Here is a 13,618-nt window from a genome sequence, read left to right on the forward strand (position 1 = left end):
TATAAAAAGGAAACTCTGATCAGGAATTTGGTAGCCAAGTGACAGACAATTTTTTCTGTTGTTAATTCTTGCCCCAGATTTTGAGTTCTGCATTCTTACTCTCCTCTGTAAATTCATTATGTTCCATATATTGAGAGAGGAGTGAAATATAAAATTATATCATGTACCTTATTAATCAAGGAAAAGAAGATGTAAATATACTTACTGACATACAACCTGCTGCTGGAAGTACTGTGCCTTTTTTCCTAGCAGTATGATTGCACGTGTGTGCATTTATATTTGTAAAATAATTGATAACCAATTATGAATAGCATGAAGTTCACTACAGCTGTGAAAAAAGTTTGTGAATGCAAACTATTATTTTGTAGTTACCTTGAGCCTGGGTACTTGATATGGTCGTTCCCTTTCCAGCTGCTATGATAGCGCACTATGTTCTCATGGGAAAGTCTTGCCAGTCCTTGTGCTTCACGCTCTACTTTCCTATCAGGAGGGGGGAAAGAATTTTAAAAACAAGGCATTTCCCTATTACAATGTAATACAAAGCTAAATAAAAGATAGGCTATCAAGTGCTAGGATACAGATAGTTTTACATTAATTTAGAAACAAAGCATATTATTCTCCTTCATATAAGTTCAAAGGTCAAAACTGAAGTTACAAATTTGATGGGTTGTCTTTCATCTGCTCAGTTATTCAAAGTGCAAAAAATGGTTTAACCCCATTAGTAATTAAATCCCCACTCAAAAAAAGCTGAAAAAGCAGGTAGCTGCAAACCTGCCAGCAAAGCATCAGTCATTACTTGAAGAATCAGTAGAAGGTTCTCAGTATAGTTCTCAGGATAGCAATACCAATGAAAATAACATGTATTTGCAAACAACACAAGAATCCAAAAGGAAATGTACAATTAGACAATTTAAGGGACAAGTATCTCCAACAATCTAAAACCTTTTCAATAGATAACCTAAAAGAAATTAATGTTTTCAACTGCTGATAAAATACTACACTAGGTAACAGAAAATTACTTTTAAAAAAAATTAAGATCTTTCTCTGTTGAGATTTATAAAAGATAAGCAACACAGCATGAGAGTAATGACTACATGGGTCAGATATAAAGCATTTTCCCATTACAAAATTTATTACTTGGATTTTTTTCTATTTTCCATCATTATAGTTATTTTGCATTACTGATATGGAAATTTTCCATGCAGTCTGTCAAAAGTAACAGGGCTGCTTTCAATGTTTTAATAATCATCAGGTTTTCTTCAAACACATTTTGCAATATTAGCAACCAGAGCACTACTGTTTTTGGGGAAAAGAGAACTTAACATACCTACATTTTTACAGCTCCAGCAAAAATTAGCCCATTACATGCAAAAATTAACAAAGGTTCAGGACCACTTTCAGCTTCACTTGGAAATAAAGAAAACAGTTCACTAGAAAGGACAGATAATTTATTATAAAAATCACCTAAATGCTCCTAGTATTGTTGAAAAGAGAAAATAAAATATTAAAGTCTTGATTAAAGTTGTCCTAAATGACAGAAGCAAACATTCAGTACATACTCTGTGAATTCAACTCGTTTGATTGCATAGGTTTTCTTATCACACTTCGATGTTGCCTTGAAAACATTCCCAAAACCACCTGCACCAATAGGCTTTATTTTTTCATACTGTTCAAGAAATCTTTAAAAACAAAAAAAGGAAAACCCCACTTAATTATACTTAATTCTCAGTTAAGAATATAAAAATAATTTTGACAGATTTAATACATCTACTGCAATATCATTCTACGGTCATCATTTGACCAATCTACAGGTGTAAATCACAGCCTTGGGGATTAAAACAACAAGGGAAACTGACCCTTCAAGGCCTGTCAGGTAACTACCCTCACATCTTCACGTGAATGACATTTGGTTGTGAGCTTTAAATACCATTGCTTCTCAATTCCTATGCTAGATTTGAAATTTCCAGGAAAAAATCTAGTATCAATTTTCTTTGAAAGTTCTTTTCACAGCAGTATTTTCCCTCCTTCTACCAAAAATAAAGAAGCCAATCTAGAGTCATACATACAGTTATTGTCTTACAAATATTAATTTAAAAAAAAATCCTTCTTACGTTTTATTGACAGTGTGTGGACTCCCATTCTCTTTTCCAGTATTTGTGTCCACATCTGGCAAACCTTCCTTGGAATCTGACATATTTTTTTTCTCTTCCTTGTTTCTTACATTAGCAAAATTAGCTGCCAATTTTCTTTAACAGGGATAAAAGCAAAATTTATAATGAGCCATTTTTCTAACACATGATGAAAAAAGAAATATACCTCCCAATAGCAGCATTTCCTTACTAGAGATAGAAAAAAATCAAGTTATTTAAGGTATATCTTTTTTAGAGGAGATAGCAATCTAGAAGTAAACATACCTTTTGGTCTCCCGGACAGACCTTTGTGCATTTCTCTACATGGAAAACAGAAAAAAAAAGCTTAACTGAGGTATCCTGAATATTTTCACTGCAGTCTGTTTAAAACATGTCTGATAATTTATCTAGGAATTGCCTATAAACATGATCATACCTTATGTGAACAATGTCGTAAGAATGAATCTTAGCTCAGTGTTTTTCACATAAGCTATGCATAACATTACCATTGCAAAAAATGAGCTCAGTTTGACCCTTTTCTTGGGACTACTGGCATTTGTTAAACACTACATAACACTATATTCCACAATACAGAAGGCAATGACTAATGGTTAACACTACTGAACGTTCTTAGGAAAAATGCGTGTATTTTCCAATGATTAGTGGATAAAAGAACAAACTGATGTTACACTCTGACAAGAAGCATGCCCTATTCAGGGTCTAAAATGTAATTATGAGGAAGACCATTTTCATACTGTACCTGAGAAGGTGAAGGCTTTTCACATATTGCCACATCTTTCATTTTTTCTACCAAGTTTGAAGATGAGTCAGCAAAGCAAATGGTGTTTTTACTGAAAAATAATGGACTATTTTTAGGTGAAAATAACACAATAATAAATAAAATTATCACAAGAAAATAAGTACTAAAAAAATCACAGTTTTTAAAGCAAAACCTGAAAAGGCATTAACAATCATGACTGACTTAAACTACAAAACGTCCTGCTTGAAAGCTATTAAAATAACAACACTTTATTTCTATTATAAAATGAGTCTAAGATATCTAGAAGATAAAAGAATGTAAAAGTGGTAGTGGCACTACAGGTAAACTGCTGGTTTTTAAATCACATCTCAAACTTAATGTATGTTCAGTTTCTTTTGCTAAGCAAATTTTTCCCTTTGGTGGAAATGAAGATTCATGTAGAATGAAAAAAGGGGGGGAAAAAGAAAAATGAGAGAGAAGAAAGCAGAATATGGAGCACAGGAGAGTACTGAAATTGAATTACACTGAGTTCACAAGACTGTCTCAATAGGAAAATGAGTGTTAAAATGGCATGAAATAGTGCTATTGAATGACATAGGGCAATCCATTTATATCACAGAAAAAATGCTTCTGAAAGAACTACCTAGGTAAAAATGTGAACAAATCAGAAAGCTCTAAACTTACTATAAGCTATCCCATACAGACTCACATAAAACTGCACAAGTAGAACAAACTTTGCTCTGAAGTTTAAGGAACAGAAGTTAAAATTAGATTGCTTTATACTGCAATAAAACAATAAAATTATATTAGATTGCTTTATACTGCAATAAAACAATAAAATTATATACTTTATTTAGAATTAGAGCACATTACCCTCTAAGATTACTAAATATATTGTTATCACATTAGCAGTGAACCCAACTTACTCTGAGTCAGACTCAGATGGCACTTGAGAGGAATTGCTGTTATAAGATCTTTCAGTTTCCATCTGGAAAAAAGAAAAGCCAAGAATGTTTAACAAAATCACATGAACAAATCTCTAGAGCAAAAGATGCCATCCAGAGAGGGCAGAGGGAAGATTACAGGGTCCTAAGAGCAAGTTGGTGACTGCACTAAGTATTCAAAAGCCCTCTTCTGCAGAAGAAAGGCACCTGCCCAATTTCCACTCAGGGAAAGGAAAAGCACAGGGCCCTGTCACAGTGAGCATACTATACAGACACATTTACAAAAGTAGAGTCTGGATTCTATTCAAAACCAGGATAAGACTAAGAGTAATGAAAAGCAAATATCTTTGTTGCTTGCTGCATGTGCAACTGCTGTGTGGAAAATGAGATATATGTAGGCTTTGACATATATAATCAGCAGAATTGAAAATCTGAGTCAGTACAAATTGACATTCAATGTCCTCAGCATGAAAACACTGCAAAACTCACAACTAAATTAGGGTTGAATTAAAAAAAAAACTTATCCCAAATACTTAGTAGAGGTTCTTCCCCTTCCTCCCACTACCTATAAGATCATTAAAGTAACATTAAAAGCAACAACTACAATGGATATAGACCATCACCTCACAAAAAGTAAACAAAACTACGTTGTTTGTTTTTTTTTAATGTTTCCTGGTATTCCATCACAGTGTCATGGACACAAAAACATGTGAACAAATGAGAACAAACAAACCCCTTTTTTAAATACAGGAGTACTGGACCTTTACTACTTTTTGCCAGATTACATTTTGTTTGTTACGCAGACATCACTGAGAATAAAAATTAAAATCAAACCAAAACAACCCAATCTAAATTTAGACAATATGGTATACAAGTTCTGTTTGAGGTAATAAATTTCAGACATCAATGAAAATAAAAAGATCCATGGGTTTGCAACCAAGGAAGATCTTAAGAAAGGCTCCTAGATCTATAATAGGATGTTAATTAATTACATGGTTGACTTAAAAACAACTCTAAAATCATTGAAAATTCACAGTAACAGCCAAATAATTTTAAAAGTACTTAAAAGTGGAAAGGCTTCTTTCCTCCCCTATACTCCCATTCTTCTCTTTAAACTACCCTCCATTTAGTTAGCTCATATGTTCTGTACATTTCAGAAGTGGGTTTGGATCACTATTGGAATTCTGATAGTTTTTTGCACATGTGGAAATAACAGCTGCCAACATGAAGACAACAGCTCTGCTCTCCAGAGGATGGTGTCAGCAATTGTTTCATAGGACTCTGCCTTGGCACACTACATAAGGCAAGTCCTGTTGATTCTGACTCCTGCTTTTGCCTCTCACATTACACAACAGATTTTTGATCCCACAGAAGACAGTAAAAGAAATATGTTCATAGTCTGCCAGCTCAACAACACTTCTCACAGAAGACAATTGGTCTATGAGTTGGAATTTTAAAATTTTTAAAACGTGTGCATCCTTGAATGACAGCATATCAGACCTATTCTGAAACACACAGAGATATCAATTGTTAGCAGTTTGGTTTTTTTAATCCAGAATACAGAAGCACAACATAAATTCTACTAACAGTAGCCCAACCAACATACTAAAATATGGATTGTTTCCTTTTTCAGTGGAATCCATGGAATATGCTTTTAAATACAATAAAGAAATTGGTTCAAAGATTTAAACTTCTGTGATAAGGATAAATCTAGCACATACTGTCACAGAGCTTTCCTTATATACCTTCTCATATGCTTCCTTTGCAGCAGCTTGTTTTGCAGCACCTAGGGAAGGTCCAGTGCCCCTTCCATACAAATGACCACTAATTGTACAGCTAATAGAATACCTGTAAAATACAACAGGGAATCGACTCTCATATCCCATATAACAAATCTCAATTTAATGATTTTTAAACACTGCAATCAAGTGACATTATAGAATGGAAATCTGAAGTATACATCTTCAGAACAGCATTTTCAATATACATTTAATCTAATTAATAATGGTAGGTAACTACCAATTCGTTGTGCCTTGAAGATAACTCAGTGGAGAGCAGCACTGCAGAAGGGCACCTGTGTATCCTGGTCACTGGCCAGTTGAACCTGAGCCAGCAGTGCCCTGGCAGCCAGAAGGGCCAACCCTGTCCTGAGGGGCATCAGGCACAGCATCACCAGCTGGGCATGGGAGGGGATTGTGCTGCTCTGCTCTGCACTGGGGTGGCCTCACCTTGAGTGCTGGGGGCAGTTTTGGGTGCCATAATATAAAAATGACATTAAACTATTGGGGAGTGTTCAAAGGACAGCAACAAAGATGGTGAAGGGCCTTGAGGAGCAGCTGAGGGCACTTGTGTTCAGCCTGGAGGAGTCTGAGGGGAAACCTCACTGCAGTCACAGCTTCCTTGTGAGGGGAACAGGAGGGGCAGGCACTGATCTCTTCTCTCTGGTAACCAGTGACAGGACTCAAAGAGAGAGCATGAAGCTGAATCAGGATAAGTTTAGGTCAGATATCAGGAAAAGATTCTTCACCCAGAGGGTGCCTGAGCACAGAACAGCTCCCCAGGGAAGTGGTCACAGCACCAGCCTGGCAGAGCTCAAGAAGCTTTTGGATAATGCTCTCAGGCAGATGGTATGACTCCTTCTAAAGATTCAGCAAACATGACCAAGGATAATTAATGGTAGCATTAGTAAACACAAAAAGTATTAGAAGGAAGCAGGAAGGTAAATTATATCTTACGTGGGAACATGGGGATCTCCAGTACGATTTTTGTGAATATAATCAACTGTGTAACCCGTCCTTTGGGAATAAATATTTAATAGGCTGACATAATCCTTGTCTGGTGCAGGTGATGAGGTTGCTGAGGTTGTTTGAGCTGTTGTTAAATCTGCATCTGCCATATTTGAGGGACTCCTAGACTATAAAACAAAGAAAACAGGTAACTTGAAAACTTAAGTTTAAAAATACATTAAGATAAACAGTGCACAAGAACTAATATAGCTGCAAGGTGTGTCCACATTTCAAAACACTCTTAAGAAACCCCAAGTTTCCATTAACTGAGTCCTTTGTAGCAAAGGACAGACATCCCAAGCATAATTATTACATTCTGAATAAACGTAAAAGTGGCTTTCCAAGTACTACACTTTTGCCTTTAACAACCTCTCACCATGCCTCATCCCACCCCTTTTAGGAAAATACAGGGAACAAGCTGTGAAGAAGGGATGGCAGCAGGATGCTGCTGATGCTCCCATTTAGCAAGGGCTGCAAATGCTCCTGTGCATGTACAAGAGGGGAAAGCAGGACTCTTCAGCTGTCTCATGATTAGTCAACATCAGTAATGTAGCAGCAGACATGCAGCAATTGTGTTAAAGTAATGACAATGACTCAATAAAAGCCATATAGAAATAGGTAAGGAAAGATTTCACTCAAAAGGTGCTAAGAAGCATTCAGAGTTGGAAAGAAAAATAAAGAATGGCAAATAAAGAAGGGCAGAACACTTGGCAGAAAACTAAGGAGCAAAATTCAAACCTAGACTTAATCTAGGAAGGAGAGAGTATACAACTAGCTATACTGTAAAGAATATAATGAAAAGGAAAAAAAGATTAATTAGTACAAGTGAAAGTAAGCAATTTCATTAGCAGAGTGGCAACAGACACACTGAGTAATGCCCTGCAAATGTTTTGTAGATATTGAATCATATAACAATTGTCAAGATATAAAAGGACAACTGCCCACTTTGGATACACCAAGGCAGCTTAACAAAAGCAAATACATTTCCTTATCCTCCTATAACAGCAGAGGATGAAACACAGTATTAGATATCAACCCTATTGGAAAAAAAAAATAAGGAAAACAATTCAGTGATAAAAAGTTGAAAAGTGATGAATACAACAGAAACAAAGACAACTTCAATAATTAGAAACTGTTTTAAATTAATCAACATGTTATCAAAAATCTATTTTCAGATATGCAACATTTACTACATTACATGTGATGTACACTGCTTAGTAACCCCCAATACTTAATCCTACTGTTTACTCACCTGTTCCTCAATCATTTTCCATGTTTCTTTTGCTGCTACCGCTTTCGCTTCTTTTATACTTTTACCAGTGCCTCTACCATATTCCTCACCATTTATTTTGACAACAACTGTGAACCTGCAATGAAGGAAACTTGTCAAAAACATTGCTACATTTTTCCCACGTGTATACTTTAATAACCTTATCAGATTAAACTTTGGGGTTTATTATCAACAGAGCGCTATAGGATAACTACGGGAAGTACTGAAGCATTAATGTGCTTTTCTTATATCAAACCTTATGATTATCATAATTCTTTAGTATAAATACTTTTTAAATTTTCCTCTCTAGTCACAAATACATGCACTTTATTAGTTCAAACAGTACTTTTAGCTGCTTAACTTCTTTTTTAAATCAAAATAATTTCATTTTTAAAAGCGTAAGAATGGATGAGGTCAGCATTGTTACAAGCAAGATTGTGAAGCCCTAACACCAGGACACATCTCAGCAGTGTGACACCACAGAGAGGAAAGATTAGCTAATTTTGGTTTCATGAAACCTGATGTGACATTACACTCACCTTTAGTACCCTGTGATGTATGTTGCTTAATAAGAGCAAAAACCACGTCTGGTGCTTGTGAGACATGAATTTAAAGGCAGTCATAAAAAAAAAAAAACACCAAAACAAAACAAAAAATTACCAACAAACAAACACATGCCTCATTCCTGCCTTTCTGTGCTCAACTGCTGATCCCTTCCCTCTCTGTTCCTCCATTCCACAACTGTGCATGTCCTGCTTCCCATATGGCAACTCCATGAGTCAGAATGGGAATCTGTTGCAGCTCAGGACTGACAGGACTGGATCTGGCTGGGATGGGGTTAACTTTCTTCAGGGCAGCCAGAATAGTGATGTGTTGTGGCTTTGGAACTAACACAGAGTTAATGTTTTACCTACTGCTGAGTAGTGCTTGCACAGCACCGTTGCTTTCTTTTTCCCACTCTGGCCTCCCAGGAAGCAGAGGAGGGGTAGGTGTGAAGCTGGGAAGAGACACAAGGAGGGCAGGTGTCCAGAGGGATATTCCATGCCATATGGCATCTCACTCAGCAATAGAAGCTGGGAGATGAAGAAGGAAGAGGGGATACCCATGGCTATGGTGTTTACCTTCCCAAGTACACACTGGACATGACGAAGCCCCACTTTCTTGGGAACATCTGCCAGCTGATGGGAAGGAGTAAGCAACTTCCTTATTTTGCTTTGGTTGCACATCCAGCTATGCTTTGTATATTAAACTGTCTTTATCTCAATCCACAAGTTTTTTCTCCCTTTCACCTCTCTGATTCTCTCCCTGTCACTGGGGGGAAGTGAGTAGGTAGCTGGGGGTTTCACTGCCTCCCGGGGTCAACCCACCACTGTGCCCTAATAATGAATGGTTGCATTTCAGACAAATCAGTCCTTACAGATCTGACTTGTCCTGCAGCTGCAAATCCCCTAATGTTTCTGATACTGCCTTTGCAACAGCGGAGAAAACAACAACTGGATTTCTGCCTGTGGCAGCAGCACACACTTGCACCAAGTTAAAGTGACCATTATAGTCTCAGAGTACCTCTGTGCTTCAGATTGCAGCAGAGTGTGTAAATTCTCACAGCCAACAAGACGGATTCACACAGTCAAGGTACAGCACCATGAGCTCCTGTGTGGGAAAACTGGTCTCAAATAGTGTAGTGACTTTAGGAACTCACTTTTTTCATTATTCCAACCTCATTCTCCACTTCCCTTTAATGAAGTGTTTGGGTGGAAAACAATGAAGATGCAGAATAAAGTGCTTGCTCTCATTGTGTAAGCAAGGCTTAACAAGAAATCTTAAGGGGGCAAACAGTAGGAGAAGGCACCCCCATAGTGTGCCGTATACTCTACACATAGGAAACAACAAAGAAAAAACAAAACATGTAAGAAAGGTTCTTCTTGGGAAGGAGTTTATCAGCCAACCCATACCTAAGTGCTGAATACTACACACATTCAGCTATGACACTGCATCAAAATACACCATTTATTTAAGCATCCTGAGGAAATCTGCAGTGAGTCTCCAGGACCAAGCTGAGGACTACCGGCAGAAGTGATACATGACTTGGTCGTAAGTGCGGAGTCACTCACCATGAACCCCAAGGCAATAAGCAATTCCCAGACTGGACAGGTTTAGGCAAGACTGGCCTAATTGTCCACTCTCTGTGTTCCCAGACCATGAAAGCTCAGGACTGAGCCACCCTGGTCTCCTTTAATGTTCCTACATTGTATTCAGCACTGGCCCTGTCAGACCCAGTACTGGAAGCAGCCTCAGCACCCAGAACCATGACAGGATGGGAGGCATCTCTGCATCATGCCTCAGGCAGCTGCAAGGTGACTGATGAGATGGGACACCACAGCAGAGTTAGGGAGCTAGCTCACAACCAGCAGCAGTCAATGCATTCAGAACACCAGGAAAGAGAAGCATAAGGGACTGAAGGTTTACACATCAATACAGCCAGACATTTTACACTGTATCCTTGGAATAGGCCAAGTTACCCAGGATTTTCCTAGATACCACTGTCACAAAATGGGCTGAATTTCATTTGTGAATGTAGCAGAACACACAGAAAAAACAATGAAAAACCACAACAAATGGAATAAACAATTTGGAATGTATGTAAGTTCTGTCAGTCCCATGCCATCACTTTTGAAGAATGAAGACGTTGCTGTGTGACCACAGCTGTGGTCTTTACCGCAATAAGGGTTACTTTTTTGAATACATGAGCCACATGGGTAAAAAAATAAGATAACTATTAATATTTGAGATGCAAATAAAATCTATTAATTTATTCTGAGATGCTAGACAGATTTAAGACTAAATCTGCATAGACAGTGCTATCTGACAACATGCAACACATCAAGAGAAATGTATTAATTATTAGCAAGAGCCTTGTCTTCATACAAACTAGCAAAAAAAATTTAAAAATCATGCAAGGAAATATTACAGATCTTGAGTATCTACAACCTTTAGCAAGGGAAAAAATACACTGTATCAGTGTTAAAAAATAAAATATATTCCAGCACCTGTAATTGTCTCTAAAAGTGAAAGCAAAACTTCTTAAGCAAAAGACCCTCTTCTTGTAAGAGATGTTAAAAAATATACTACACATTAAGTATGTTAGTATGAAATCAGTTAATACACCCAACCTTTTTGACTAGAAATCAACAATGCTTTGTAAACACTTTGTTTTGTAGCTTTGAAATCAAAAACTGAAATTCTTGCTGTAACCCAATCCACCTTCTGAGAGGAGATGCATAATATAAAATACAGTTACTAGTAAGTAACAGGTGCATTGCTGGTACTTTCTGAAAAAGAGCCATCACCCTTGAAATAAGTTTTCTCCTTAAACTGTATCACATGATGTCTTCCCCATGCACCTACCATTCAATTCATTGTTTCAACCAGCTTTCCCACTACACATACACTTTCAGCAAATTAATATTTGTGACTGCAAGCTTTACACAGTTTGTTCATTGGAGGAAAAGCCCTGCTCGTTATTGACACGCAGAGTAAACTTACTCAGGATCATGATCTGGGCCCGTTTTATCGATGGTGTCATAAACCACTGTACATTTATGTATTTGACTGTAACGGTTGATCTTCGTCATATACTCACGGTCCATTTTGACACAATCTTCAAGAGATGCTGCAAAGTAACATTCAAAGATGTGTCTCTTGCTCTAAACATGGAATAAAGGCAGCCCTAATCCTGGTAGATAGGCCACTGCTAAGATATAAAATAGAAAATTGGTGCCAGTAACAAAGTTCATGGGAAACTAATTCGAAGTTCTAATTCAAATGATTGGTCTGCAAATGTTTTGGAAGTCATTGCTTGGAATAAGGGGTTTAGAAGAAAGCAGAGTGGAGAATTCAGTGATTAGAGAAGATTTCTTAGCAGGTTTCTTGACAGAAAAATAATTAATCGCTTACTGATTTCTGTGGGAGGAAAATAATCAGTAAGTTTCTCCAGAATTAGAATCGGTTCCTGCAGAAGAGACTCCGAAAGCACTTAACATATCCCTTCGAGCAGCGGTGACGCCAGGCGCAGCCGCACGGACCAAAGATGACCCCAGGCTGCCGTCACCGAGCGCGGCGGGCCAGGTCTCTGCAGCCAGGCTGCGGCACCCCATCTCGCAGGGAACCCTGCCCTTCCTCCCGCGCCCCCGCCCCGCCGGTACCTCCGAGCTGCTGCCGACGCTCCGGGACCCGCGGACGCTCCAGCAGCCAGCCCAACCCGGCTCGGCCCGGAGCGCTGCGCAGACCCCGCCCAGTTTCGTTTCCCGCAGTGCCGGTCGCGTTAGAACGAAAACGAAAGCGAAAGGGAGGCGAGGCCGGGAGAGCCCCGCGGGGAGCAGGGCGGCTCTGGGCTGAGGCCGCGGGGACCCGCGCTCGGCCCGGCACAAGCAGCGGCGCCTCCGCTGCCTGCGCTCTGCCCGGCGCTCCTGAGCTTACGGGGAACCGGGGCGCCGAGGCAGGCGAGCGGCTTCGCAAACACCTGAGCCCCCGGCCTTGCCCCTGACTCGTTGGCGCCTTTTCCTGTTACAGTAACCACACCCTATAGCTCCGCAACATGGCCAGCGGAGTGCGCACCCAAATATTTCCAAAGCCCTCAAGCCCAAGAACCCCCGGCGTTTTATAACCTCAGAGTCTCCCCAGGGCGTCAGTCCCTCTCTTCCTTCTCATCTTCTCCTGCCTCCCTGCTCTGTTCATCCATCGCACTGGCGTCGCCTTATCCAAAAGGTCGGCAGTCACCGGCTGTTACTCTCAGTTGTCCATTCACCTGGCTGCTGTCACCTGTCTTCATGTCCTTTGTTGTCCCAAAGGCTGGGAATTCATGGCCTCTTGTCTCGAGCTCCAACCTGGAGCCCAATCTGCATTTCAATCTGCAGATTGCAGGCCAAGACACCTGTGTGAGAAGTATTCCTCAACACATTGAGCTTGAAATATATCATGGCTATCACTGACCATGAATGCACTTCATAATAAATCTCTTACTGGGATAAAGGAAAAAAATCAGCCACCAAATTAATAATATATTCTGTGGAAGTGGAAAAGAAAAATCTCCAAGATTAGTTTTCGGGGGCTAGATGTAAAGGGTGGAGCAAATGACTTCCACTGTGCACACAGGTCACTACTCCTGATCACCCAGATTTGATATCCACCCCCTGCCAGGTCTGTATCCAGCAGAAATCAGACAGCTGTAGAAAAGGAAAACAGCAGCAAGCCTTAGGTCTTCCTCAGTACGAGGAAACAACTTGGGCACCCAGGAAGCTCACCTGCTCTCTCATAGTGCTAACACAACCAAAAAGGAGCCCATTGAGACACCAGTGGAGATGCAGGAAAAAACCATCAGAGAGTTCCAAATGTTGAACTCCTAAACATAATCATCTTGTAGCAAAAAAAGGAGCAATTCCTTGTTTAAAGATACCAAACTGGCATTCTTACATTATCACTTCTAGGATGTGCACTCTCTCTTATGTTTCCGCTTGTCCTTTTCCTGGTTCTCAGCTTCTGCTGAGAGGGATTTCCAGCCTCTAGTGAGCTGCAGAACAGGGAACAGGAGAACAAGGAGAAAGTAACACACTTGCTGATAGATAAACAGTCCAAATGGTCTTTGAAAACACAAACATTTTATGTAAATGTACCTTTTCCCAAAAGTACACATAGGATCCAATGCTCACTGTCTGCAATGTAGGGCTCTCTGA

The 13,618-nt window shown here is 39.3% G+C and overlaps 1 protein-coding gene across 1 annotated transcript in view; it reads right to left on the bottom strand.

Annotated features, from left to right (window-relative positions):
* Positions 1–12,192, bottom strand: part of EIF2AK2 (eukaryotic translation initiation factor 2 alpha kinase 2) — a 23,606-nt gene extending 11,414 nt beyond the window's left edge. Inside the window, exons 1-11 of the mRNA XM_066546645.1 lie at positions 12,092–12,192; positions 11,433–11,559; positions 7,872–7,986; positions 6,569–6,747; positions 5,579–5,681; positions 3,816–3,877; positions 2,890–2,980; positions 2,415–2,449; positions 2,112–2,246; positions 1,560–1,679; positions 373–480 (exon numbers count right to left, since the gene is read on the bottom strand). Of these exons, the coding sequence (XP_066402742.1) occupies positions 373–480; positions 1,560–1,679; positions 2,112–2,246; positions 2,415–2,449; positions 2,890–2,980; positions 3,816–3,877; positions 5,579–5,681; positions 6,569–6,747; positions 7,872–7,986; positions 11,433–11,536 (1,052 nt within the window). The 5' untranslated portion in view covers positions 11,537–11,559; positions 12,092–12,192. The remainder of the gene's footprint in view (positions 1–372; positions 481–1,559; positions 1,680–2,111; positions 2,247–2,414; positions 2,450–2,889; positions 2,981–3,815; positions 3,878–5,578; positions 5,682–6,568; positions 6,748–7,871; positions 7,987–11,432; positions 11,560–12,091) is intronic.
* Positions 12,193–13,618: the final 1,426 nt, after the last annotated feature.

This window comes from Molothrus aeneus, chromosome 3 (genome assembly GCF_037042795.1).
Source record: "Molothrus aeneus isolate 106 chromosome 3, BPBGC_Maene_1.0, whole genome shotgun sequence".
Lineage (NCBI taxonomy): Eukaryota > Metazoa > Chordata > Aves > Passeriformes > Icteridae > Molothrus > Molothrus aeneus.